The sequence below is a fragment of the Hippichthys cyanospilos genome, chromosome 5, assembly GCF_059441005.1.
Source record: "Hippichthys cyanospilos isolate Australia breed blue-spotted pipefish chromosome 5, RoL_Hcya_1.0, whole genome shotgun sequence".
Classification (NCBI taxonomy): domain Eukaryota; kingdom Metazoa; phylum Chordata; class Actinopteri; order Syngnathiformes; family Syngnathidae; genus Hippichthys; species Hippichthys cyanospilos.
Window position 1 is genome coordinate 22,171,505 of NC_142373.1, and position 27,749 is coordinate 22,199,253.

The 27,749-nt window shown below is 37.6% G+C and overlaps 3 protein-coding genes across 5 annotated transcripts in view; 2 read left to right on the top strand and 1 right to left on the bottom strand.

Moving 5' to 3' along the window:
• Positions 1-369: 369 nt before the first annotated feature.
• uchl3 (ubiquitin carboxyl-terminal esterase L3 (ubiquitin thiolesterase)) lies at positions 370-3,262 on the bottom strand. Its single transcript, XM_088415410.1, has 8 exons — positions 3,134-3,262; positions 2,632-2,760; positions 2,382-2,538; positions 2,100-2,185; positions 1,973-2,020; positions 1,802-1,877; positions 947-1,005; positions 370-862 (listed from the first exon to the last, which is right to left on the bottom strand). Exons 1-8 carry the CDS (start codon positions 3,173-3,175, stop codon positions 773-775), a joined length of 687 nt encoding a protein of 228 aa, XP_088271536.1. The 5' UTR covers positions 3,176-3,262; the 3' UTR covers positions 370-772.
• Positions 3,263-3,762: 500 nt separating this feature from the next.
• commd6 (COMM domain containing 6) lies at positions 3,763-6,928 on the top strand. Of its 2 annotated transcripts, none has more exons than XM_088415371.1 (8): positions 3,763-4,032; positions 4,248-4,300; positions 4,404-4,469; positions 4,546-4,622; positions 4,701-4,788; positions 5,337-5,417; positions 5,503-5,655; positions 5,739-6,928. In XM_088415371.1, exons 1-8 carry the CDS (start codon positions 4,005-4,007, stop codon positions 5,787-5,789), a joined length of 597 nt encoding a protein of 198 aa, XP_088271497.1. In that variant the 5' UTR covers positions 3,763-4,004; the 3' UTR covers positions 5,790-6,928. The 2 variants fall into 2 exon arrangements, with proteins under 2 accessions (XP_088271497.1, XP_088271496.1); XM_088415370.1 differs by having other exon boundaries at positions 3,767-4,032; positions 4,242-4,300.
• A 2,700-nt stretch (positions 6,929-9,628) lies between these two features.
• tbc1d4 (TBC1 domain family, member 4) overlaps positions 9,629-27,749 on the top strand; it is a 40,326-nt gene continuing 22,205 nt past the window's right edge. For both annotated transcript variants that reach the window (XM_088415730.1, XM_088415731.1), the window contains exons 1-11: positions 9,629-10,424; positions 17,582-17,710; positions 17,791-18,013; positions 18,723-18,967; positions 20,625-20,714; positions 22,095-22,199; positions 22,287-22,419; positions 22,506-22,597; positions 22,693-22,803; positions 23,648-23,764; positions 25,700-25,759. In XM_088415730.1, the coding sequence (XP_088271856.1) occupies positions 9,984-10,424; positions 17,582-17,710; positions 17,791-18,013; positions 18,723-18,967; positions 20,625-20,714; positions 22,095-22,199; positions 22,287-22,419; positions 22,506-22,597; positions 22,693-22,803; positions 23,648-23,764; positions 25,700-25,759 (1,746 nt within the window). In that variant the 5' untranslated portion in view covers positions 9,629-9,983. The remainder of the gene's footprint in view (positions 10,425-17,581; positions 17,711-17,790; positions 18,014-18,722; positions 18,968-20,624; positions 20,715-22,094; positions 22,200-22,286; positions 22,420-22,505; positions 22,598-22,692; positions 22,804-23,647; positions 23,765-25,699; positions 25,760-27,749) is intronic.

The window sequence follows — 27,749 nt, forward strand, 5'->3', positions numbered from 1 at the left end:
TTAAGTATTGGTTGAAAAAAAAAATACAAAATGGCTGGACAAGGAGTAATGGAGTCCACTATAATCATCCATTCATCCATTTTCTAGAGTCGCTTATCCTCACAAGGTTCGCAGGCTTGCTGATGCCTATCCAAGCGTACTATGGGCATTAGGCAGGGGGCACTCTGAACTGGTTTTCTGTCAATTGCAGGGCACATCTGGACTAACAACCATTCATGTGACCAATCACACCTAAGGAGAATTTACTATGTTCCTACTGTAATCAGTTGAAAAGTTCTTCAGCATTTAAGCTAATTTGTTTACAGGCTTGTTGAAAAAAAACATCAAAAAATTTCATCAATACAAAAAATATAAGACAAAGACATGACGTAGATTTTAGCTTTTAATTGAGAAGTGTGTTAGATGATAACAAAAAACAGTGGGCTCCATTCACAAAAACACTGTGTCTTGACTTAGCACCCTGAAGGACACAAGTTTGATTCGCCAGCGCTTCAAAATATCACCTTTGGTGACCAAAACCGGCTCCAACACGGTGAAAACTGTGCTCAATTTTGTAAACATTTTACTGCGACAACAAGCAAGCGCTTGAAGTGTCACCAGAGAAGAATCTCATCCCTCTACGGCAAAATGAAGAAGTGTTTTTATGTTTTAATTGAAAAAAGTTCATTAGCTTTCCGCGAATCAGTAGCTGAGCTATGTTGAAGTTGCAGATAAAGCCAGCACTTGAGAATGTTTTGGCAGTAAAAATGTTCCCTCCACTCATGGGATCACCTCAGTAAGAATCTTTGGAGAGGGCGATGATGTTGAAACGGACCTCCTCTGGGTCACGGGCCATGAAGGTCTTACAAACCTCTAAAGCATCCTGGATTGAAGAGAAGTTTGGCTTTGAAATCTTTTGGCTTTGACAACACCACCATATTTTTTCCTTTATTTGGCACCATCTCACCTCAAGGAGAGTATCTTCCGTTGTTTTTCCATGAAGAATTGGGAAGAGTTTGCGACCATCTGGGTGAGGGAAAAAAATTAAGGGAAATTAGATGAAAACTCAAGCCAGTAGTGTGGGGAAAACCATTTGATTCATTAGTAATTGTTACCATTGGAAATTATGAAAAAAGAAACTGTCGTATTATCTATACTTAAAAAAAAAAAAAAAACTGTAAAAGTTGGACTTTTACACTGAACTTTAAAAAAAACTGTAAAAGTTGGACTTTTACACTGAACTTTAATGATAGTAACTGCAATGACTCAGTCGTTCAAAAAAAACAAGCTTAGCGAGTGTCATGTCAAGACTATTTAAGCGTAAATAAGTTATATAAAATGTAAAAAAAAAAAAAAAAAAAAGTTCTATTCATATAGAATATACTGTATCTAGAAAATATATTTTTCTTCTGCCCTTAACCAAAAAACTTATTGAGGGTGCTTCTTTGTTTGGAATACGGATGGCAAAAAATACAATAAAAAAATAAAAAAATAAAAATAGATAGATAGATAGATAGATAGATAGATAGATAGATAGATAGATAGATAGATAGATAGATAGATAGATAGATAGATAGATAGATAGATAGATAGATAGATAGATAGATAGATAGATAGATAGATAGATAGATAGATAGATAGATAGATAGATAGATAGATAGATAGATAGATAGATAGATAGATAGATAGATAGATAGATAGATAGATAGATAGATAAAGCCTTGGATAGCCAATGCACTCAAGTCCAATTTTGTGTTTTATAAATGCCACATATTTGTTTTTTTAATAAGTTAAGGGGCATTCAATGCCGAATTTAACTTACCTAATTCATACAGCTGCCCTCCCACGTTCACGAAAGCTATAAAGTGAAGGTTGACTTTTTCGTCTAAGCTTGGTGCCTGCAAAAGTAAAATAATAAATAAATAGAAATAATATTAACAACACAGCATGCTTTCCATCCAAATGCAAGTCATGACCAAAACAAGCAACACACCTCAGTCTGTCCCTCCTGTGCACTTGATTCATGTGTGACACATATACTCTGATGATAAACAGAAGGAGTACTTGTTAGTAGATTGTAATGCTAATGTTTCATATCTTAATGTTCCTTTCTGGAGTACCTCATCTTTCTCCAGGAAGACAGCTTTCTCTTTTGGACTCAATTTACTGGTGCGATCAACAAACTTCTTCAGGAATGAGTGAGACTCTTAAAAACATATACGTACATATATAGTATGGTCAACATGGTAGAGGAGTAATAGGAATGTGTGACTCACAGCTAGGCGTTCACAGCGTGCAGAAATTAGATGTGTAATTTGGGTTCTGTTCACATTTTCTATCTAAAGAAGGTTCATGTCTTCATGTTGAACTGCTATGGTTTAGGTAGTGCAATGACAATTTACCAAATTCCAAGCGTTCCATGTTGTTGGCCACGGCATGAATTAGTCCTATTGTCCCGCATGCATTGCCAATCGTTTGCTTCATGAAATAGACGTCGGGGGACACTTCCTGCTGCTGACTCTTCAGTCTCTCCTCCTCTTCTTGCTTGAATGTTTCATACTATTTGAAAAAAAATATTATAACTACCTTGTTTTATCAATAGATTAATTCACCAGCTCCACTGTGCAAGTCTAAATCTGTAAGTGGATGTACCCTTTCTGTGATAGGGAAGAGAAGCAACACAGCACACACTGGTCTTGGCACCATGCTCAGCATATCTGGATCCAATCCATACACGTCTACAAACTGCCAGCTTTGCTTCATGCCCAGGGAGGTGACAAACTAGGCAGACAACGATTAACTTTGACTTCGTATGATGTCATTCATGGGGTGCCAAATATTCGAAAAAAAAATTGTAGTCATTGAAAGCAACTTCGCTGTGTATGGCTTTAATGCACAATTTGGGTCAATTTTCAACTTGTTTGTCAACAAATTAGTGTATTCAGGGCCACACTCACCTTCGTCATTACCTGAAACGACAAAATAAAAAACAGAAACATTATCTAAAAAATCGTAAATATTCTGACAACAACTATAAGGCTGTTAGCTTTTGTTCTGATTGCTAGCACTAAGTAGCCAGTCTGCACATGTTTTGTGTTTTCTTGACAGGCAAATGAGTCTAAAATCTAAGGAAAGAACCAACAACAATACGTACTTCAGGATTAGCCTCCAGGGGCAACCAGGTTGGGGTGCTCATCTTTAAATGTCAGTTTCTTTGCAAAAAAAGAAGCAGAAACTGGATTTTCCCAAGCGAGTTTGACAGCCGGGCTCCGCTTCCGCGTCGGGAAACGTCATTGCCTTTTAACAGTGTTTGAGGGGGGAGTTCGTGTTGTTGTACATGAAACTACATAAATATTTACAAATCTACTCTTGTAAAATACAGTACTTTGATTAAGTACAATATTTAAACGTTGAATAGTTGTATAATTTCTATCCATCACCAAATTCATTTGCTTTTTCTAACATTGAAAACACTCATTGCCACCCACAGAATTAAGCGTTCCAGAAATGGAGGCGGACTTTCGATACACATTGTCTTTTGCATCTGAATAACGTGCCATGCAGCTATTAATTGACATGTAATAATCATATTACTAAAAATAAACATTTAAACAGTTTTTTAATCAAAAGAATGTAGAAAAACGCCTTGAAATTATTACACATATAGCCATGTAATATTCATAATGTGTTGCATTTACGTACAGACGTCAAACAGGGGCGCCATTGTCTAAAAAGTATTAAGGGATAGTCTGTAACGCGATATAAAATTGTTGCGTAAACATTGGGGTTTGGAAGTATGTTGCATTTTAGAATGCCGTCATGATTTTGCACACTCAGAATTGACAACGCTCCCTAATATAACGTTTCGAATTACGTTGTTTTTTGTTTTATAAAAACCTCGAGTTTGTGACCACAGTAAATGAACCTCGTCACGACCCGGAAGTGGTTTGCGCCTCTGCATTTGGTCACATCATAATCACCGACACTTCAAAAACATTTATGAGCAAAGCTGAGCCTGGACTCCGATGATGCCATCGGTAGAACACTCCGCTGGTGTGTCAACTAAATATTATTTAATTTGTGTGGAAATCGTAGTTGCCATTCAACCTAAGTGTGAGAGTCGCAATCGCTTTGTGTTACATACGAGTGGTTGTGACATTTTCTTCAATAGCGTTAGCTTAGCACAACTCTAGGATAACGCTGTAACTATACTATGTGAGTCTATTGTAAACGCCGATGTTCACTTTGTCAATGCTTGTAAGGTACAGACACATTTGTGGAGAACATCTGCAGACTCACTCCAAATTTGTTGGCAGAGCATGTAAGTAGACGGCACAAAAAAATAAGTCTGGCTGTTAATAACTGAGTTTAACGAACCTGAAGCAGAACATGTACTTAAAATCTTAAATTATTTGTAATTCCAGTGCCAACACATCCTGCGTTATCTGCAAGGGCTGACAAAGGGAATTGACGTCGCAGAAATTTCTAATGTGAGCAAATACACCAAGTGTAACCTGTGCATGGCGTCTATTTGTGACACACAGTGCTATATTATGCTATGTCCAGATATTTCAGAGAGCCGGAGTCACACTTGACCATGAAGATCTACAGGGCATCGTCAGATTCCTCTTGTTAACGTTCAGGTATTATTGCCTGTAGTGGCACAGATATATAAACAGTGTATGTGAAGAAGCAGAAAGATAATATTTTATAATTTACAGGTCTGCTGGGAAAAGCAAATTGTCTGCAGACGACCTTGTGTCAAGCCTAGAAGAAGGCAGTAAGAAGTGGTCCAAAGCTTCTCTCCAGGTTTGTTGCCTTTCATCAAATGTTGAGATGACTGCTAGATATGTACTCAAAACATATCAAATTTAGTTAGCAGAAGTGGACACAAAGACCGTAAAAATGTGTGCAATAAGAAATCAGCTTGCAGATTGACTGCAACTCACCCCATGATTAACATACAATTCAAGACAAATTTAAACAAAAATGCATTGCCAGTATTGTATTAATTACAAAGTCAGGACAGCAAGTGTTATTGATGGACTACTTTACATGCTATGGTTATGAATTTCACTTTATAAATAAATCACACTGTGGCATAAAAAAATAAATCAGACAGACTTGATCAAGCAAAGCAAAAAATAAAAATCCAGTCATACACACCTAGATGAGATGTATTTAGAAGTGGCATAGTACTATCTTAAAAATAGCGTATTTCCAAATTATTGGCTTCCACTAATTGAAAAATGCCTTCCTTCTCTTATCAGAAAACAATGGTAATACTAATTTTGGGGGGATACAAATGCTACATAATTCATTCTGAAATAAAGCTGTTTGTCTGTTCCTTGATTCAGGTGCTCCACAGCTTGTGGAGTGAACATGGGGCATCGGTGCAAGTCCAGCAGACAGCCCAGGATTTGCTCAGCGTCGGCCGGGTAATCTCATCACAATATAGTGGTCTGGCTCTTTTTACCAGGTCCAACTTGTGAATTTGCATGCTTACATTATTGCTGTTTGAAGCTTGTGGACATACAGTGGAAGCTGGGTATGGCGGTGAGCTCCGACACCTGCCGCTCTCTCAATTCGCCCTTTGTGACCATTTTGTTGAAGATTGCTGAGCCGTCTGGCCAGATCAGCCAAAAGGCTTTTGAGATGACTGTCCCGCAATTTCAGGTTTCCACTGAGATTAATAAATACTGTATTCTTTATGTCGCTATGCTATTGCTAAAATGACTTCACGTTTTGTTTCTTCACAGAACTTTCACAAACAAATGAAGGAGCTGGCAGCTGTCATGGAGACTATATGACTGAACATGCCAGCTTTTACTGTTGAATTCCATTTTCACATTATTCAACAATGTTTTACTGCTTCATTCACTATTTGCAGTGACATCACATTTCTTGCATTCCTTAAACACATATGCACATTTCAAGATTCAAGAGTTTTGTTTTTCGCTTTATTATTAGTCAGATTGAATAAATGTTTGAACATTGAAAACATGAGGATTTCTAAAGTGCTTTGGGTACCATATAGTTTATATAAAATGACCTATTTCCATGCATGTATTTACGAAATAACAAATTGGCCGTCATTTGATATCTCTGCACAGAACATGGCATTCATCGTCAAAGGATATCAGCACTTGATGTATTATCCCTTTTTTTCCCCTGTTTTTAAAAACAGCCAAAATAACAGAGGCGTGGCCTGTTTGGGTGGGTAATAGAGATAGGATACTTGTTGAAATGAAAGAAAACATGTTTTTATTGGAATTTTAGCCCTGCCGATTAAATAGTACAGTCCTTGTGTGAGATAATAGAGATAGGATACTTGTTGAAATGAAAGAAAACGTGTTTTTATTGGAATTTTAGCCCTGCCGATTAAATAGTACAGTCCTTGTGTGAGAACACATATTATTAGTAGGTCAAACAACTGAAAAGACATTTCTCACTGGATTGGTTACGATATAAAATCCCTTTATTTCTTATGTAAATACATCTCTTAATACCTTTTACTGTCAATTTTTGTTTTATGTCTAAGTATCGGCATCAGTGTGCCAGTCTCCCACATTCCTCTGATAGTACTACAGAAATACGTAGGGTGTTCTTTCGCCCACATTTACATACCAATTGACATTGAACCAGGCAGAAAATGTTGAAAAGGACTCCCTTTTCTTAGTTCATCACACGAGTTTGCTAGACGGAGAGTGGACATTCTGCTATGTAAAGTCAAGTTGTACTTTTACCTTGAAAAGGAATCTGAGGAATTTTGCATCCCTTCCTCGAAAGCAGTAGTGCGGAAAGGTGCTGAACTTACATTTGGAGAGTGACTATTATAGTTTGATGCCAATTTAAAGTAAAATGCTTCAGTTTATTGTCATTTTTTGTGTAATTCACTACTGCTCTAAAAGAAGGTCTGCAGATCAGAAAATTAAAAAATAACACCGTTTCTGTCCTTGTATGGCTGTGGTACATTTTATGGGTGGAATTGCTTGTAATTTGAGGACTTTTTGCATTTGTCAGATATAATGTACAATGGAAAGCAGATCTGTGTTGTACCAAAAAAAAAAAAAAAATTGGCCTGTGAGAGGCAGCAATGATACGGAGTCACAATGCATCCAACATGTTAAGGAGTAATAATTTTAAGAATCTTAAGTTTACCATAAATGTACGTATCATATACATTATAGTTGGGAACTTTATTGCGAAGACACGTTACACAGGTTCCTACTCCGCGATGGTTGTGACGATAATAAATTTAGCACCATACTTTCACCGAGTCGCGCATTTTCTAGAAATCAAAGAAATGTAAGCCATTTGCTTTCAAAGTTAACATTGTAAAATGATTTCAGATCTACGGTGGCACTCGGGGGTGGAAGTACACAAGAAAAAAAGCACGCAAGAAAAAACGAGCATACTAATTTTTCCCTATGAAAGTGGTTGGGGGGGGGGGGGGGGGAGCAAATGATTGCTTCAAGCGAGTCAAACGTTTTTGTTGCTGCCATTGCTTCTTATTAAGTTGTATCATTGTTCATGATAATGTTAATGATCTAAATTGGTGTTGCGGTTTAAGCATCAACTCGTGTGCTTGCATCTGGAACTTCACCATGATTGGTTCAAGTACTGCTGGTATATTTATTTTTTTCTGTTTTAGTTTGTTTTTCCAACGTTTACAAATTCTTGCAGACAAGCCAGTAGTTGAGAAGCAGCCACTTTGTTTCACGTAGTTGTTGATGAGCAGAACATTTTGGCCCGAAATTATCTGTTCATCAATAACACAGCTAAGTGTTAGAGCGTCTCAACTACTGATTGTCAGCAAGAAATTGTAAACATAGAAAAAAAAAAACTAAAACGGAAAAAAAATAGATTTTTTTTCTTGTGTGTTCCTTTTTAAGTATATATATATATATATATATATATATATATATATATATATATATATATATATATATATATATATATATATATATATATATATATATATATATATATATAATAAAAAATATAAGTACTTTTTTCTTGTGTTCTCGTACTCTTATAAGGTGTTTTTGTTTTGGATTACCTTAGTTTGTTTAGTTTTTATTTGTGTGATTTATAATTCAGGGCCTCCGTAGAGATCATAATTTGTGGTGGTTTATTTTTAGGGTCAAACTATCATTAAGGCTATCCTTTCTGATAAGAAGTCTACAGTTTTGACTGTCTTTGTGTCAAACCTAAAAGGTACAAGCATATAAAACGCCTGCTCTTTTGTTATGGCAATATTTGCGAAGGATAAAGCAAGCAGCCAGTTTGGTAAGCTCCAGTGCTCTCATGTCTTCGCTGATAAGGTTGCAGCTGCTATTTTTAGAGAGCCTTGGATTCTTAGCACGTAGTGGGTGTGGAGTGGGGGTCTAAGGTCCCCCCATGCAGTTAACATGTAAGTTGCTTGAAGAGGGCCCTTCTGGAATTAAAATAAAATACAAAATAATCCATTGACTTTATAAAGAAACATGTGGTCCTCATGTTAGCTGTAGAAAAAGTGCCTGTAATTTAAAATGCCAACCAGGCTCAGTTCCCCGCTTCCTGCCTTTTGACAATCAATGTACATATCAAATATAACCTGAGCTGGAATATTGAGGTTGCGAAAATAAAAACGCTGCCACAGTTATATTGTAATTGGTCTTAACCAATATGACACTTTTTCCCATTTACAAGGCTCTCAAAGTCCTTTACTTACTTTACTATTCATTTACTGGTGAGGCAGCATCAGGAAAAAGGGGGGTGTTTTATCTTGTTCATGAATATTTTGACATGGTCAAAATGGCTCGGGATCAAACCCACAACCTTTGAGTTGCGAGATGACCACACTACCACTGAGCCAAATCGCCCCTCAAATGAGCTCTTTACCTACCAGATGAGCAAGATCTGAATTTTCCATATTTTTACAATATGCTGTGCCATAATGGAATGTGCCACTCAAAAACCAGTCCTACCCTCTAACTTGTTTTAAACTAAAAATTAATATAAATGTTGTCCTCTTTTGACCAGTTTAGCATATCAGCGAAAACAGTGAGCATGCATGCTTTAGTAAAAACCTAATATGAGTTTACAAAATTGTTCCTTGCAATACTGCTTTTGTAATGATTACAGTAATACTACTATGAAGTCAGTATTAAAACGTAACCTTGGTTATTTAATTGAGAAGGGTTCATTTCACAAATTTTGAAATACCGGTGTGTTTTCTTTTTCAGTAACATGACTGGGTGAAACAGCAACATACATGCGATAATATAATTAATAAATGTGCCTCTGAAAGCCAAGCTTGATAAATGAAATTACTTGATGGTATAGTACCCCCCCTGAAAACTAATGAAATATAAATTACATGTTTGTTTTTCGAAAATGTTTGCCCTATTAGTCATCCAGTTTTGGAATGACCTCTGCTGCAATGGAAAATGTGATTGATTCACAAAATTAAAATCCGGGGTCTCTAGAGAGGCGCCCAGTGGGACACCCCGACACGGAAGGAGACACACTCCCTGGAAAGGTACTGTTATGTTTCTGCGCTGTCACGTTTCTCCACACGGAGGCCCCACCCCTAAAGCTTGCACATGTGCTGTGAATGGGTGGGTCGTGGAGGCGCATGGGCCGCTCCGCCTTCCTCCTGCAAGACGCTGCGTGGAAGGAAAGCGAGACAAGAGGAAAGACGGCCCTTTGAAACAACGATTTGGCTGTCTTTTAAAGAAGAATCGACATGTGGCCGCTGACGGATGGGTTCGTGTGCAGCCGGATTGTGATGAGTCCGCCGCGCCCCTGGAGAAAGTAAGCACAGTCTTGTGTTTACATTGGCGCACTCCTGAGCCACGTTTTCTAGCTTGCAAGCTTGGTCCGGACAAAAACGAGACGAGGGAGACAGGAAGCTATCAATGCGTCCTTGTGTGATCATTTTTATTCCATGACAATTAGCCACGTTTGTGCCGTTGGGCAGTGGCAACGTTTTTATTTTTGGGGACAAAAAGTTTTAAATGTCACAACTGTCGATCATGGAGACCCCCGCGGGCGAAAAGGACGCCAGCCACATGCCGGACAAGCGGTTCCCGTTGACCTATATCGGTTGGTCGGTACTGGACCACCGCACCACGCTGCCCATGCTGCCGTGGCTGGTGGCCGAGATCCGGCGGAGGAGCGAACGGGGCGACTGCGGCCCCGCCATGCAGCCGCGGGAGGTGCAGCTGGTGCTCCACAGCCCCTTCCTGCGCTGCGTGCCATCCTCCTCCTCTTCTTCTTCCTCATCCTCCAACAACAACTATTCGGTGTTTATCTTCGAGCACAAGGCGCAGCACATCTCCCGTTTCATGCACAACAGCAATGACCTCACCTACTTTGCCTACCTGCTGCGGGCCCACCCCGACAATCCCGAAGCGGAGATGTCCTGTCACGTGTTCAAAGCCAACGACCCCAACCAGGTACCAACCAGTCTTATGCGCTTCTGACACTTCACTTTCCCCCATGACACACACACACAGCACCCGACCCAAAATGAACACCATTATCAACACTGCAAGTGGGCTGCACGGCTGATAAACGTTTGCATGTTTCACATCAGAAGCTCGGCATCTCAAGCTTTGCTCGGAGCTGTGTGGAGTTTGCATCGTTTTCCGAGTACTCGGGGGTCCTCCCACAGTGCAGAATCATGCGTGTTAAATTTATTGCATACTCTAAATTGGGAATGTCAAAGTCTTTTCAAACAGAGAAGTCAATCCAAACTGACACTTTCACAATATCAACGTCGAAAACACGCGTAACCAAACGGTACAACCCGGTAAAAATAGATGGCTCTTAGAAATAGAATGGCTCTTTCATATTTGGAATCTATTGTGTCTGTTTTTGTTTCACCACAATAAGGAAATAAGGCACAGAGCAGGATTAACTTTGCCTCAATATCCAGTGTGCTAGCTTTGTCATCTGGTGCCCTAAATACTTAATGCCAAAACACATTTTAGACAAGACCAATAATCTACTGTATGTGATTAAAAGCCACATTCACTGGCTTGCTTGTCAGACATCATCAAGGATCTTTGTTTATGTTTTGTCAGGGACTTACCAATGCAGCCATAAGGTATCTTTTGATTTTAAATATCATTCTGGACTTGTGAGACTAACTTAGTTTTAGTGCATCCAGTCATATTAAATGCTGGCATGATTACTAAAACATGCTAAAATATCTGGGGCTGGCAAACATCAGTATTCACATTCTCTCAGCAATAGAACAATTATTGATGTAAATCCAATACAATCCAAAAGCACAGATGTTAATGTGGACTGAAACCCAAGTTTAAATTTAACCAAAATGTTTCATCGAATTTCTGTGGGTTTACAGTGATAAAATGTTTCAATAAATAAACATGCAAAGCAGCATGTCAAAAAATGAAAATGATATCACAATTTATAGCGGCTTTATTGCTCAAGTGGTTTAAATTAATTCAGTGGTTTAAGTTATTTCACTGGGCAAAATGTATGTCAAAAGGTACCAGGTAACAATCAAGTAACAGTCGCAACGCAGCTAGTAAATGTCACACAATTAAATGCAGAAAGCAGTTGAGCTGTGATTTGGTCATTGAGCCCCAGATAACCACTCACGTGTCAAAATGGCCGTGCCCACGACATGGATAAACTCCTTTGACTATTGCTGCATATTAATAATAATATCATATTAATACTTCATATTTAACAATCACAATATTAATCAGAATACAATGTTTGGATAAGTGCGGGCGCATAGAATATTTCCATTATAAAGAACATTTTTAGATTGACTTTGTCTACAGGTCATCTTTCATACTGCACAAGCAACAGCATTCCTTTTCAAATGTTTTACATACATCTGAAGGTCAAGCTGTTTTGGTTAGCAACAAGTCATTTTGTGCATCATTCATCATTCTGGATTGAACTGTTCGGGGTTATTTTGATCCGAATCTGATTGCACTGCATTTCACAAGTTTTTTTCTTTTTTTTTTTTTTCAAGTTGTAACATGATCCATCAGAGTCAGGTTTCTTCTTGGAACCTGAAAAGCTTTACCAGTTCACTCCTCCAACCAAAAAGAACACGTCAAATCATCAGGTTTTTTTTTTTTTTTGCTGCCCTCAAATCTGCCTGAACACTACCACGTGGAATTCTTTTAAGTGTGAGCCAAGGATGGCTGAGCGCAATGCAACCATGGGAGATTTAGGACCTGGGTGCTTTCGAGGAGTCCCACCTATCATTTCTTAGCATTGCTGAACGTACTGTACCTCAGAGAGGTATTACGCAAGAGAAACCTGTTCGGCATTCTGGCTGGGTGAACCACTTTGGAATGCACTTCCCATTCCACTAGTGCAAATTTGCAGGGTTCAAATGATGACTTTACTTTTATGATACTGTGCTTCATATTGTGGTTTGTCTGGGTATTTTAGAGATGACGTATGATTCAAGCCTGCAATGTGATATGAGAGCACATCAGGCAGAAGACTTCTCCTGCCTGTGAAAGTTTAATGTGCATGAAGCTCGTTGAATGTCGCAACACTGGTGGTGGAAGAGAAAAGCATCATGTTTAACTGTAGGGGAGTCTCAACACAAAGTAATCACAAGATATGCTTGTGCCTTGCTAGACAGGGTTGGCTGCTTGTTCGACTTGAAAGACAACCTCTTGCATGGGTTTGTTGTTGCAATAGTAGTCCATGTGGGACTCACAGAATTCCAGTAAAAGTTGCTCAAGTTACATATTAACAAATGTCTTTTGAAAAGAATATATAATCATTGTGAATGAATGGAGCAGCCAATCTAAGAAGCCATTCACAGTTCCCCCTAACCTTTTACCCATATTTGGAGTCGGGCATAGCAAGTTTACAGCCATGCTGAGACAAATTTAACATGAGCACACTTGTATTGTTGTTTTGCCAGGCCACATGCTATCTGATCCAGTTTACATTGAGCGGTCCGCGCATCAGCACCTCATGTGTCACTTGGAAGTTAGAACCATTCACTGTGGAAGCTGACCAACTGGTGTCTGCGAAGGGTTAGTTCAAATACAACATAAACATGTAAAGAATAAGTAGGGTGCTATTACTTCAAAGCTGACAATCCCAAATTTAAACAGGATCTAATTATACTCCTTCAGAATACCTGTCATGTTAGTGGGCCTTGCAGTGTTATGATAAATATCTCAATGTGTGATAATGTTCTAAAAGTTACTTTTTAAAAGTTTGTCTCATAACATTTCCATTATGCTTGCATTAGTGCACATTTTTGTGCAGATGTACACGCATACAGAGATGGTCCGAATTTTCTTGTAAATTATGACTTTATTATAGCAATAATCACGTCTGCAATCATGTATTGCTTAAAAGTGACATAATGCCTTGTTTTGTTTGGAAATGGGACTCAAACTCATGGCCACTTTTACAGTCGGGCGGATGAAACGTAATGGAAAGCTTCTATAAGTGTCATACAAACACATGACTGCTGTCAAGTTACCTTGATGGAACCAGTCGTTCCTCCTCCAGCCATACTATGCTTTAAGTCATACTATTTAGCAAACGTTCATAAACGTTTATGACCTGTGTATAGTATTTTAGAATTTAAAAAAGCTTTTACCTGTATTCAAGCAGACTGTTTTCAACCTTCTCTTGTTACTACGATACCCCCGAAGAAATCCAATTAGACCTAATGTCCACGACAATGTGTTGCGCCTTGCTGTGATTACAAGTGCTTTGGCTTAATGGCGCTGATAAAACATCAACCTGTGCAACCATTTGAATTAGGGGCCAATTTAATCTAGACTGTTGCAGCGGAGGGAAATTGCACACAATCATTCAGAGTACTTTTGAGTGCCTTTGATTGGCAAACATGCATAATTGCCTGTTGTGTATCGATGACATGCTTGTGCAATAAAATGTGAATAATAATAATAATAATAGTAATAATATCACTGCAATGATGATTGCATTGCTATTTGCAGTGCTTGTTACACAGTGTATCAATCACAGTGGTTGCTTTTCAAAGTCATAAAGCTACACTAATACACAAGTTTTTACATTGGAAAAGACTGATACGTAAGTTTGCCCCATGAGTTTCCATACATGTTTTTTAACATTTACCATCCATCCATCCATCCATCCATCCATCCATCCATCCATCCATCCATCCATCCATCCATCCATCCATCCATCCATCCATCCATCCCGAAGGAAGCAGTTCCATGGTTGCAATTCAACAGTCCATTTGCAAGAAATATTTTTTTTTCATCATTGATTAAAAGGAGGGTAATTTTGCAGTTTAAATTTACGTAATCTCATCATGGTGCTCACCTGTCATTGGTTAGATGTGCAGATGGTTAGATTCGACCAGGTGTGGTCCTGTATCGTAACCTTCCAGGTCCACAGATCTTAAGACTCTATCACACGTGTTGCGAATATAATGGAATGTAGCAAATTTTATGTTTCTGCAGTGTCCGTCAGAGATTGGAATTGGTCGGCAATGTGTTCGTTATTAGTCTTAGTTATTGATTAATGTTGTTATGTTTATCTTTAACAGTCGAAAAAAGCTTTAAGCTTGCCATTTATCACTCTCATACAATGTTCTACTACATTTATTTACAGAAGTATTTTGTGCAAGGCAGATGTTTTGCACTTTAATTCTAAGCTAATGCTAGCTAGCATTGCTAGCTAATATAAAAGCAAAACTTGTTTTGAATTTTTGGTCATTTTTACGTATTTAAAAATGGGGGAATAATCTTTTATTAATATATAAAAAGGGTTAAAATATTTATTTTTAGGTGAAATCGTACAGGTCTAGTTGTAGTGGTGCATCAAAAAAAAAACCTCATGGTTTGGATTGTGTGATGGTTTTGTTTAATGGATGGTATCATTTTGCAGGTCAAAAAAGGAACAAATCTAGACAAAAAAGAATGTTTATTTTGGAAAACCTAAGTCTGCTCGATTGGCACGCTGGAGGACTGGTTGTCATGGCAAAGGTCGTGGGCTCGACTATGGCTCTGGCCTTCCTGTGTGACGTTTGCATGTTCTTCCTGTGCCCACGAGGGTTTACATCACACTAGTTACCTTCAACTTTCCCAAAAGAACATGCATGGTAGGTATATTGGACTGACCACATCAGTCTTAGGTGTGTTTTGGAGTCGGTTCAGGGCGTACAGCTGGGATAGGCTCCAACATGCCTGCAGCCCTAGTGAGGAGATGGGCACATGGAAACCTGCCCATTGTAATACCAAAAAAAAAAAAAAAAAAAAATCAACCCAATCTGTTTTTTCACATGAATGAATATGACCTGCGGCACCACAATTGGTCAGCAAACATTTCATCCATTGGACAGTTACATCACTTAATCATTATAAATTCATCATCAACTTAATCATTCATCATTATCGTAAACATTCAAAAACTCAGTCAGAGATGTACTTATTCAGTTTACACATCAATAATTACCAACAACAGTGACTTATAAAGCTAGCTCCAATGAACTCATTACAATGGTAGTCAATGGGTCAGTCGTATCAGTTAATTTGAGTGCATTTTCTGGGAACTGTTTACAGCTCATTGTCTACAGGAGTGACTGACTGACCTTGGAAGTCCGGATGGAAACACCATAAAAACCATCGCAGGCCATCTGTATTGTTTGGTCTGCAGAACATAGAACTTAAATATCATTTTCCACAGGGTATTTAGAAGAGTTTGCTTGCGGGGGGGAAAAAAAAAATCTCTGTTTTGAACTGTTCATGCACACAAGTCATCATTGTGTATTTTTCTCTTTAATGGCACCAATTGCACCCAAACCCAACAGAATTTGAACTGTCTCAGCGTCCCCGAAAGGCTTTGATTTGTTGCTGCCTGTTGTGACTTCTGTCTCGGGAAAGTGTGGGCGTTCCCTGGCTGCTTGCCTGTCTTCCAGTTTATTGCTTTGGTGTCTCTGTTGTTTTCAAGGCTGCATTGCCTCTTATCTGCTGCCTTTTTCTAACACTGGATTTTTAAGTGTGGTAACATGAAGTCCGTTTCACCTTAATTTATCAGCCAACAATTATCGAAAGAGATTTTATAATCGTTTGCATCCATACAGTTATTTTTTCAGCAAATGACTGGATCACACGTAACCACTGTGTCAGAGAAATCTCTAAAAGAAGAGTAGGACAACCACTGTCACGTCAAAGGCAAAAACTGAGCGGCCCACTGTAATCCTCAACATAGTTATGCTTCATATTTCACAAGTTTACTTAATCATTCTTTTTCTGTGTTGAACTAATCCACAGCTGTTAGCAGGAAAACCCCACCTACAGTTTTTTTTTTGCTCTTTCTGAAATGCCACATGACGAGGCCGAACCTCTATCTAAAGAGGAATTGATGACAAGAAAATATTATTGAAGTTATACATTTCAAGTTATCAAGATGTTTTGTATTTCTAGAAGTTACATAGCTATAAGAAAAAAAAAACATCGTTGTGGAAGTTACAGAAAGAATTTACTTAAGTCGAGAGAAATTTGTCCATTGGCTAGTGAAATTGTTTTTAGATGACTGTCATTTTTTGAAACGTAACACAGTTTTGAGATGGCAATCGTGAGAGTTATGATGTAATTTCAGTCAGAGACTCTGGACCATATTTCTTCTGCTCCTCTAACAACTGCGTTTTACACTGTACCATCAGATCTTCCCATTAGGTCTGGATAACTTTGTGGATATTCAAGGTATGCTTTGGAGTGGTTTTGTACCTTATGTATAGCATTTACTGTGAACTAGATGTTTAGGCCACTGAATTCTCTTTTTGCCCTTCTCATGTCTGGAGTGCCACAAGGCTTAATTCTAGGGCCTTTATTAGTTCTGCATTATCTTCTTCCTCTTGAGTCAATTCTACTAAGCTTGATCAAATAATTGTTTTACATTTGCAAATGGTTTAAACTTTGATGCACTTTTTTGGCCTTAGCCAAATGTTGCGTGCCTGACTGCAGCTAGAATGTTGTTGCATGATTTTTAACTGGTATAAAAAGAATAGAACATCATTCAGATTTTTGTCATTGCGCCGGCTCTAAACACACTACATTTCTTGATTTAATCGAGGTCTGAGATTTTGATATATATATTTTTTTAAATTGTTTTTATTGTAATTTTTCATTTGCTTTTTAATGGTTCTCTCAAAACCCTGGTACAGTATTTTAATCTTGTATTCACTTGTTTTGTTTCTTGCTCTTGTGTTTAATTTCTCTCATTGTTATGCGATGTTTAGCACTTTAGTTCACTGTGTTGTTCTTGAAGTGCTTTATTAGTAATGTTGCATCAGAATAGATTGGAGACTCGAAATCGTCTGTGTAACTCGCAGAGAGCTGTGATAGACAGAAAGACCTGCATCAACGTTACCCATGTGATGATCGTGATAACGTAATGTTAATAAGTAACCATTCAATCACATCCCATTGTGATGGTACCTCTGAAAAGTGCTGTTTAGATGGTGTGATTACCGAAATACTTCTATTACTCTTCTAACTCATATGTATAGGATTGTCATATGATTGTTTTTTTTTTTCTCCTCCTTACGTCATTTGTAATGGGCCTGTAAACATCTTTCATTGTTTTGTTCCGAAAGGTGCCAGAGGTCATCAGCAGTATTCGCCAAATGTCCAAATCGGCCCTAAAGGAAGACGCCAAACCAAAACAGGAAACTGACGAGGCCTTCTACAACTCTCAGAAGTTTGAAGTGCTGTATTGTGGCAAGGTGGGAACCGGATGCAAAATGAAACTCCATTGTGCCAACTGTCATCTTTTGCATGACCGCTAACTTGCATCTAACTTTAGGTGACGGTGGGTCACAAAAAAGCTCCATCCACACTCATCGATGACTGCATCGATAAGTTTCACCAGCATGAGGTCAAGCGCAAACGACTTCTTAATGGCCAACGGGGGTCCACGGACAAGGTCCCTGTAGAATTCACTATCGGGGTGGGAGGAGATCCACTTTCCTCGGTTTTGAATGAGAAGAATGAGGATGCTGAAAGTCCTGAAGGGGATGACATAACCGGTAAGACATACAGACAGTCAAATTAAAGTTAAACATACTACAGACACACACACATGTGTGTGTGCACACCCACACGCGCACATACACACAGATACTAAGCACATGTAGCCAAACTACCATGTACACTCATTCACATCGAAGGATAAGTTAGAGTTGGCAATGAACCTATCATGCATATTCCGGAATGTAGGAGGAAACCAACATGTCCGGAGAAAAGCCGTAAAAGTTACGGGCTGAACAGACTTGAAATTCAGAAACATTAAGGCAGATACCATTGCAACACAGTTTACACCATTGCAACAGGGTTTATCTACTAGCTCAACAACTTGGATTGTATTTGAGTGACATCTTTTACATTTGTTTACATTTGTTCGACCTATTTTACAAACCCAACTTGGTCGACTTTGTTTCCCCCAGCCCTTCATTTGACATTTTTGACCAAGGCAGAGTGATTGAGAAAGCCGGGTAGATTGCTTGATTGACAATTTTAGCTTTTTTAGTACCTACTATTATGTAAAAAAAAAAAAAAAAAAAAATGTAAGGTGTGGCATAGGTTCATGAACTATACCTAATTAATTGATCTTTCTTACTAGTTTTTTGACACTACTGTGTATTAATGTAGGTAATTATGGTGGCACTCGATGGGCTAAGTATTTTTTTTAGGTGGCACTTTGTGTGAAATTTTTGTTCTTGACTGAATGTATTGCAGTGTCCGGCATGTCCGTCAGCAGCAGTCAGAACAGCCTGAGAGGAGCATTTCCAGAATGCATCCTGGAAGATTCGGGATTTCAGGAGCCACAAGAGTTCCGCACACGCTGCAACAGCCTGGCGGGAAGCCAACAGAGGAAAGCCGGAGAAGGTGGCGGGTTGGACCATGCACGACGCAGACACGCTAGCGCTCCCAACCACGTTCAGCCGTCCGATTCGGACAAAAACAGAACCATGCTTTTCCAGGTAGGCTTGTGATATCTTGCTTTAAAGCTTGACTATACATATGGGAGAGTCCAGCTGCATTTAGTCACAGCACACATTGGTGCAACACAGCACTGTTGATTAGTATGCACGCTAAAGGTTTGCAAGATGAGTTGCATTTGAAAGGGTCCTTTTTCAACACACCACACAGCATTGTAAACACACGTGCCGAAAATACACATTGCAAAAACCAAATAGCATTACACTTATTCTTAGACCTGTTAAAAGGTTTAAAAAAAAAATGAAAGATGTAATTTTCATTGTCTCTCAATCATGTGAGTTGAGAAAATGAGCCTTGATTGGTTGTTACCTAAGCCACTTGAAGTCATTTGCAGTCTCCAGCGATCAGTATAATGACCATGAGATGGATTTTGCAGCTTAATTCATATTTGAAAAATGCAATATTAATCAGATGTTTAGACTAGTGGAGCAACATAAAACATATTAGAAAGCACATGGTTTTCTTGACTTCCCCTTTAACCCTTCTGGTTTGTTTGTTTTTTTGCAAGGAACTGCAATAATGTCGATGAGTTTTTCTGACCCGGGGGCGTACTTGGTCACCCAAATATGTACGAATATTGTACAGTCCAAATCCGATATTTGCTTTAACCAGTGATTGAATTTCCTTTCTCAAGAACAGCAATACTGTCTCTGGATCAGCATGACCTGGAGGTAGTTAATTTATACAAAAGTGTCAAAAATTCAGTTTTTGGATTGGAAACCAACCCACAAAGTAACAAAGGCAATGTTTAATTTTATTGTGTGGTACGTTTGTTTCTCTCAGATAGTAATAACATCCAATGATCAATTTCACCCAGGGTCACCCATAACTATCCAAAAGTTTCAAAAACCTTTTTGTGTGTAATCCTACTACTTTTTTTTTTTTTAATCCGGCAGAAACAGGAATAATATTTTTGAGTCATTTTGACAATTTAACATTTTTATTAAAGTTGCAAAAATGTAAACATAAATTGTAACAACACTACCACTTTAATTGATATGCTGTTTACATAAGCCAAGTCTTGTACTACACAGAAAACATTTACTTTAATGTTCAAATGGGTCAGTTTGACCCACAATATAACACGTTGATGTTGTCGTTCAATTAACACCAAAGTTGTTTTTTTGTTTTTGTTTTTTTTTCTCCAAGAATTGATTCTTTTGATTGTACAGTGACATTTTGTTGAGAACATATAGCACCCTTTAGATTTAATCAGTAGGGGTGCTGTCTTGCTGGTCTTCACTAAATATACCCAGTGTGCTAAAAAGCCTCCCTCAAATCACTTTTATGTTCACTTGGCAGGCAGTAGTAATGCACTGCCTAGTTGTGTTGCAACTCCTCAGTGCTGCTGTGAAAATAGGCTGTTACTGGCTCCTAATGTTTTTTTCATTTTCTTTTTTTTTTTTCTATACTAAAAGCAATGTGAGCCAACTGCTGTCCCTCACGCTACAATTCCACACGAGGCTAATTATAGCCAGCCGCTCAATATGTGACACTGCAACACACTGACATTGATTTTTGGCATGTGCCGCTGCAGTCTGCTAGTATTTTAGGACCTCACTAATGCTGTTTTGGTTGTTTTTAAAGGCGTGACTCAGCTTGATTGAACATGTTTTTTTTTATTTTTCCCCCCAACAGGTTGGGCGTTTTGAAGTTAACCTCATAAGTCCAGACAGCAAAACAGTGGTGCTAGAAAAAAATTTCAAAGACATTTCATCTTGCTGTCAGGTTGGTTTGCCCTCTGCGTGAAAAGTAAACAAAAATATACATGGCATCCTTGTTGAAGTATTGGACACAAAGATTTAATTTGAGAGCTCTTTTGTTTTACTTTTAATGCACCAGTGGTTTTGAAGGTTTTACTGATAACTTATAACAAATATTCCGTTGCATTTAAGCATATCCTCTTGAGACTAGGCATGAAACAGTATTAGTTTCTGACGGTATGATAACCATGAGCAAAAGTATCACGGTGTCACGGTATCACTGTATTAAAATTACAGCTGTTCTATTTATTTATTTATTTTAACCGTTCAACACAATCTATGTTATTTTCAAACAATATATTGAATATTTGGTAAGTTAAGAAATATATATACTATGTTTAGTACGACTTTTTTAATTGATCTTAGCAAATTGCAGTGCCCCGTCACTAGTAAGCCATTTTTAAGACAATGACCTCCTCCTTATCCTCCATGCATGCCACCAAGGTTAAAAAACAAACAAACAAATAAACAAAACAAACAACCATTCCATCTAAATATCGATTGAGTCAACTACGCAAGCAGTAGTGATACCGTATCACTGAACTGCACAGTGCTACAAAAGGCATGAGACATCACTAGATTTTGATTAGTAAAGCTTTGCCCAGTAGTTTTCCAGAAGTGAGCATCAGAAATGACATTATCAACATTCAGCGTATTTGATGGTTTTGACATGCAAACCGTCGTAACTTTCAGCATGATGCTTACTCCGAAGGGGTTACTCACTTCAGCTCAATTGTATTTATAGAGTACTTTAAAAGCAACCGCAAACTGTAAAAGAAATAAAAAGTGCAATGCCCAGTGGCATAGCCACAGATTTTTCTGTGGTGTTACCATGATGACACAAGACCTCTGTGCATGCATCAAATGAAATACTTTTATTTCATTACATGAGTTATCAAAAGGAGGATTTAAAATTAGATTTAATGCACTTTAATCTTCTCTAGCACTTTTGCAAAAATAAAATTTAGGATTTTGTTGCAAATACTTGTCTCCTACGTTGTTCAAAAATTACATGTGAATACGCCTGTTTAAGATCTGAAATGTTGCTCTTTTGTTTTCATGTTTTGTTCAGCAAAAATAAAGCCATAAGAACAATAAGACCTCTGTTCCACTACAGTACAACAGTGGAGTGTGTATGATATTGATTGTGGATCTGGAGGGCCTTCATAATAGGAGTAAAGAGAAGTCACGAGTCGATGTTCTATGTTGCAAATTGATTTTTGGCTTTGTTGTGAAACCCAACCCAAGGACAACGAATAGTATTCAATACAATGACAGTCTTTTCTACATTTTGTTTGATAGGTTGCACATCCAAAGATCTCATCAATCCTTTACTTATTCACAGGCTATCAAAAAAACGGACCATTTTGGATTCATATGTCGAGATCATTCAGAATCCGGTCCCAGCCAGTACGTGTGCTTTGTTTTCCAGTGCGCCAGTGAGTCTTTGGTGAGTATTTTGCAGGATATGATGAAGCAAAAAAAAAAAAAAAAAACACTGATTATTTTAATTTTTCCCAAATTGAAACTTGCAAAGGTGGATGAGGTTATGCTGACCCTGAAGCAGGCCTTCAGCACAGCTGCCTCATTACAGAGCAATAAGACACTGGTCAAATTATGTGAGGCTTGTCCAATGCATGACTTGCACAAGCTCTGCGAACGCATCGAAGGTAATTTAAGAAGCTACATGTACTCTGTGTGTGTGTGTGGTTTTATATAGCTTTTTTTATTTTTATTTTTTTTTCAATTTTTCCAGGCCTCTACCCACCCAGAGCAAAGCTAGCCATCCAAAAATATCTCTCCCAGTTGCCTGACAATGAGCAAGTGGAGATATTCGAACGAGTTCAGGTCAGGCTGACGTCTTCTCCTTGTACGTTAATTGGTTTGGCTGGGTGAGTTACTTTAATGGCTGAATCTCAGCTGTCAATGGTTTGGATCTGCAGAGAATGAAGCCCAGTTCAGACCAAGAGGAGAATGAGCTGGCGATTCTTCATCTCAGGCAACTGTGTGAAAGCAAGCAGAAGACCCATCTCCACATTGGAGAGGCCCCTCAGGTAGCTGTATTCTTTATTTCATTTTTTAAAAGTGACTTTCATTAAAAATGAATACATTTAATTATTATAAATGTGAAAAACTTGGAAATGAATGTGTTCTTAATGACCAACAGTATGTTTTGAATATAATCGTGAATATAGTATTAAACTGTATTACATGGGGGGTGGCGCTCCTCCACAGCTACGTACAGCAGGAGGAGGAGTGTTTATTGCTGCATCGACCGTATTGCCCCTAAAGCTACCACAGGCACATCCGATAAATGACACATACTCCCTTTAAATCTTCAAGTAACAGAAACACCAGGTGGTTGAATGCAGAAGAAATGCTATGAAATCTCATAATTTCTCAGTAGTCATGACTAAAATGATCCCGATTAGCATTGCAATCACTTTTATCACAAAATAGAAATATCCAGTATCTAATATTGGCAGCTGCAACGACAAAATATTAAGCACGATTGTGCTTTCAAATTGGAGCTAAAGCAATAATGCTTAAAATGCCAAGATTACATGTACATAAAAAAAAGAAATATGGTGGAAAAAATACAAAGTATTTAACTAAAAAATATGAACGTATTGGAACCAATGTTTTTCAATTTGTTTTTTGAACAAACTTAGTAATAATAAAACAATGAAATCCAAAATATTGTTTACATTATCAAATACAGTATCGAAATATATGCAGTCCAAATGTAAGGGGCAAAAAGTCAAACGATTACACACATTTTTGAAAAACCAAAAGATAACAAAGAAGGTCTCCAATGGATTGTTTTCTAAAAGTTTTAAATATTAAAACTGCTTATCTTCTTTTTGCATTTATTATGTCCTTCCTTTTCCTTGACAGAACACAAGCAGCTCCGCAGGTGATGGCACGGCCTCGGGCAGCCGCTTCAAACTGGACATCTTGAAGAACCGAGCTCGCTCATCCCTCACTAGCTCCCTGGAAAACATCCTGGCCCGGGTAGGTCCTCTTGCCTGCCTGTTGCGTCATTGTCCTCCCGGGGATTTCGACTGACCCATATCCGTATGTAGAGTAGTACCTCAGTTGCCACATCCAGGCCTGATGTACTGTGAAATTCCCAGGTTTCTCACTAGGTAGAATAGCTATGCTCTGCTTATGAAATGAAATATAGGGAGGGGAAATTTCATATTCCATTCATATTCATATTCCAATTTCATATTAGACATCTCATATCTCACATTGTGGTTGTTGACGTCCAATCATTCTTAATTATCCAACCTATGATTAAAGGGTGCGGGTTTATTTAAAGAACACATTCTTTTTTTAGTTAAATATTGCAGGGCTGTAGCTATCGAATCTTTTTAAAATCGATTAACCTATCAATTAACTAGTAATTAAAACCCCTTCTACCAAAAATTAAGAAAACATTTACATTTATTTAAGTAGATGCAAATACTCATTCTTTGTTATTGTGAATAGATCTACCTACCCATTATTGTGAGTGGATACAATTACTCATTGTTTATTATCTCCTTTCAAAATTAGATTATTCTAACTGGTAAGCAATCACGATTAGCATTAGCGCGCTAGTGATGACCATTTAAGGTCAACAAAGACAAAAATGTAGCACATCCATATCATATATACGTTACACAGGTATTAGTTTTGTTAAAGTCACATACAGTCAATGCTTATGTTGTTGTTCTTAATGAGCAGTCTGGGCATATTTAGTGCTTGACTACACCTTAACATTTAAACACATAGAGTAAAACCTGAGCCACTATGCTAGATTGTTTTTAAAGACAGATCATATTCTCTCATAATAAAGCCCTTGTGCTTTTTGGGAAGTTCACAACTTTCCTTTCCTTTATTTTAAGACGCTCCATGAGCTAATATTGTCTTTACTGAAAGTCACAAACTACTAAATCAGTATCTGTTTATAAACACACAATATTGGCTGTTTATCCAATAGGTGGTACACCAGTACATGAAAACAAGCCATTTTGTCAAGACGGTCTTTATATACATAAAAGTATGCCACACTGAAGTGCAGTCCCACTTTGCAGAAAGTTGATATTACTTTATTTTTGTCACTTTTTATTTCATTTTATTTGAAGCTTCTGAAAATTTCTTTTTTTGGGGGGGCTGAGTCTGCAAGAAATGTACGTATATAAAATTGTGGCTCAAACATGGTTCTGGCAGAGCTTTCAGGTGAATATTTTTAGTCAAACTATTTTTAAAGTCAACTTACCCTACCTGGTCACCTTTTTCCCAGCCCTAAAATACTCTATATCATTAGTATTGAACTAAACCTTCCTTTGTCCGACTTTTGATCAGTTTCATATTCTTCATAAACCTGTACTTTTAGTCAGTGTATATCTGGGAATGCTCCTTTTTCAAATTACCAGTGCTTATCACTAGATATTATGGAGTTTTTGATGATTAAATTTTAATTGTTCAACAACCTTCAACAGTTTTTTATGTCCTGAAAAATAATTGTCTTCAAGATGCAAGGATTCCATCCGACGATGATTAAAAATAAATAAAATAATACATTTAAATTATTTCCCCCTGTAACATACTTTGTAATGACATGTCAGACAGGGTACAATTTTGTTTTGGACCACCATTACTAGAAATGTGTTTCATGTCAGCCAAAGCATATATTCATTTTCGCGTTGTTTGCTGTGTTTTTGTGAGCACAGCTACTTGAAATGTTATACTGTATTATAATTATTATTTTTATTATTGTTAATATTCTATTTTTTTTAATTCTTTCGAAATGCATCAATGATTGATGCAACAAAGAATAATGTTGTTGTTGTTTTGTTGTCATTCACTTCTCATTCCGAAATCAGACACAATTTGATACAGAAAACATCTTTGGATTTTATTGATATTGATCATTGATTCACATTTTTTTATCATCTCCAGGGTGCCAGTCGGATGCGAGGTCGTTTGGGAAGCATGGGAAGCATGAGCAGCTTTGATAAAGTAAGTCTCCTTTAGAGGGACACACAAAATTCCCGTAGGAAAGATTCTAGGAACCATCACACATTTCTTCCCCCATCGTATTTTAACCCATGAGCTGTAAAAAACTTGTGATAAACAACTCAAATGCTTGTCGGTGGTCACGTTGGGGCATCGTACAACTCCTCGCTCACGTGCTAAAGGGGAAGCCAGGCAGATGTTTGTGCTCTGGTGTCACGGTTATGCAGAATGTTGAATGAAAGTATGATGCAGTCCCCTTGACTGCTTTAGAGACATAAAGCTTGAAATATAAAACACACCTAAGTGTGGTGTTGGCTTTGCGTAGTTAACTTCACATGTTAACCATGCTTCTTGGTTTATAATCTTGGCTGCATAATAACATATCCTTGGACTTTTTACAAGTCTTGACAAAATCCAACTAACTTGGATGACATTTGCTCAGCCAGTTGAAAGAAAGAATATATAATCCATTTAAATGTTACTTTTAGAGCTGTAGCTATTAAATGATTTAAAAGTCTATTATTCTCTTGATCATTCCATTGGTTAAACATGTAATCGGATAAAAATATTTGCTCTTAGTCTTTGTTGTAAAACAGTTTGCTGTGAATGCTTGTTTGTCCATACATGCCCTGTGTTTTGCTGGCGACCAGTCTAGGATAAACTGCGCCACTCGCCCAAAATCAAATACGATAGGCTCCTGTTCGTATGCTACTCTCGTCAGGTCAAGCGTTATAAAGAATGGATGGGTGGCTATTCATGTAAGACAAATTGAGCTTTTTGGAATAACTTAAATACTAACTTTTGAACTAGATAAAAAAAGACATTTTCTGTAAAAAATAAATAAATAAATAAGCCACCATTCACCAACATGAAGTGCTTGAACACACTTTCAGTTTCAGGGAGAAGTTTTACCTGTAGAACAGAAATGTTTCTACCTAAATTTGTGTACTCAAGAATAACATTCAATCGCTATATAACTTTCTGACAAGAAGGCATGTAATCTGAAATTAGTACTGGATACTAGATATTGCGATATCTATTGCAATTGTAGTAAAAAAAAACAAACATGCAAAACAAAAAAAAACATTTGATATATATATATATATATATATATATATATATATATATATATATATATATATATATATATATATATATATATATAATATTATTTTGAAAAACAATGTTTAATGTCTGCTCATATATATATATATATATATATATATATATATATATATATATATATATATATATATATATATATATATATATGAGCAGACATTAAACATTGTTTTTCAAAAACCACAAGTACAGAATGAAATATGATAGTAAATATAGAACTTATGGAATGGGGGGAATTTTGTTTACCTTGATGGTCAGCTCCTGGGTTTTTGTTAACTTGCTATCGTAATCTTTCAATAAATTGCGGATGGTGGATTGTCATTAACACTTCCTTTAATTTCCATATTATGGTCTGTCTTGTCGGACCCTACCGTCCTTCGGACATGCTTGTTGTGGCTGGATGGTGACGTTGCATGTACGTTGTCAAATTGGTCCTTCACCGCTTGAACGTGTCTGTATGTTTGCAATGAAAACACACTGTAACTATCCACATTGTCAGTTTTTGTCTTTCTAAGGCCGAAATGTTTCCAGATAGATGATTTTGCCCTCTTATTGTGAACAACTTTGCTTAATTGTGTCACTTCATATTGCAATATATCGATATGACTGCCCAGCCCTTGTGACATAATTAATCATCTGCTTAAGTACTACCATCTGTTTTTTTGGAAATGGTTTGATTTGATCATTTGAACAGCAGTACCTTGTGATGGCATGAGGATGCCAATCAGGAACTCCCAAGTCAGGATTTCCACTTCTGCTGACTCGAGCTTATGTTGACTTCCTCTTATTTTTTATTTTTTCACCCTCACCATCTTCGTTAGAGGACAGCGTGCGCATGCTTGACCTCGTGTCTACTGACCTGCCAGTCACA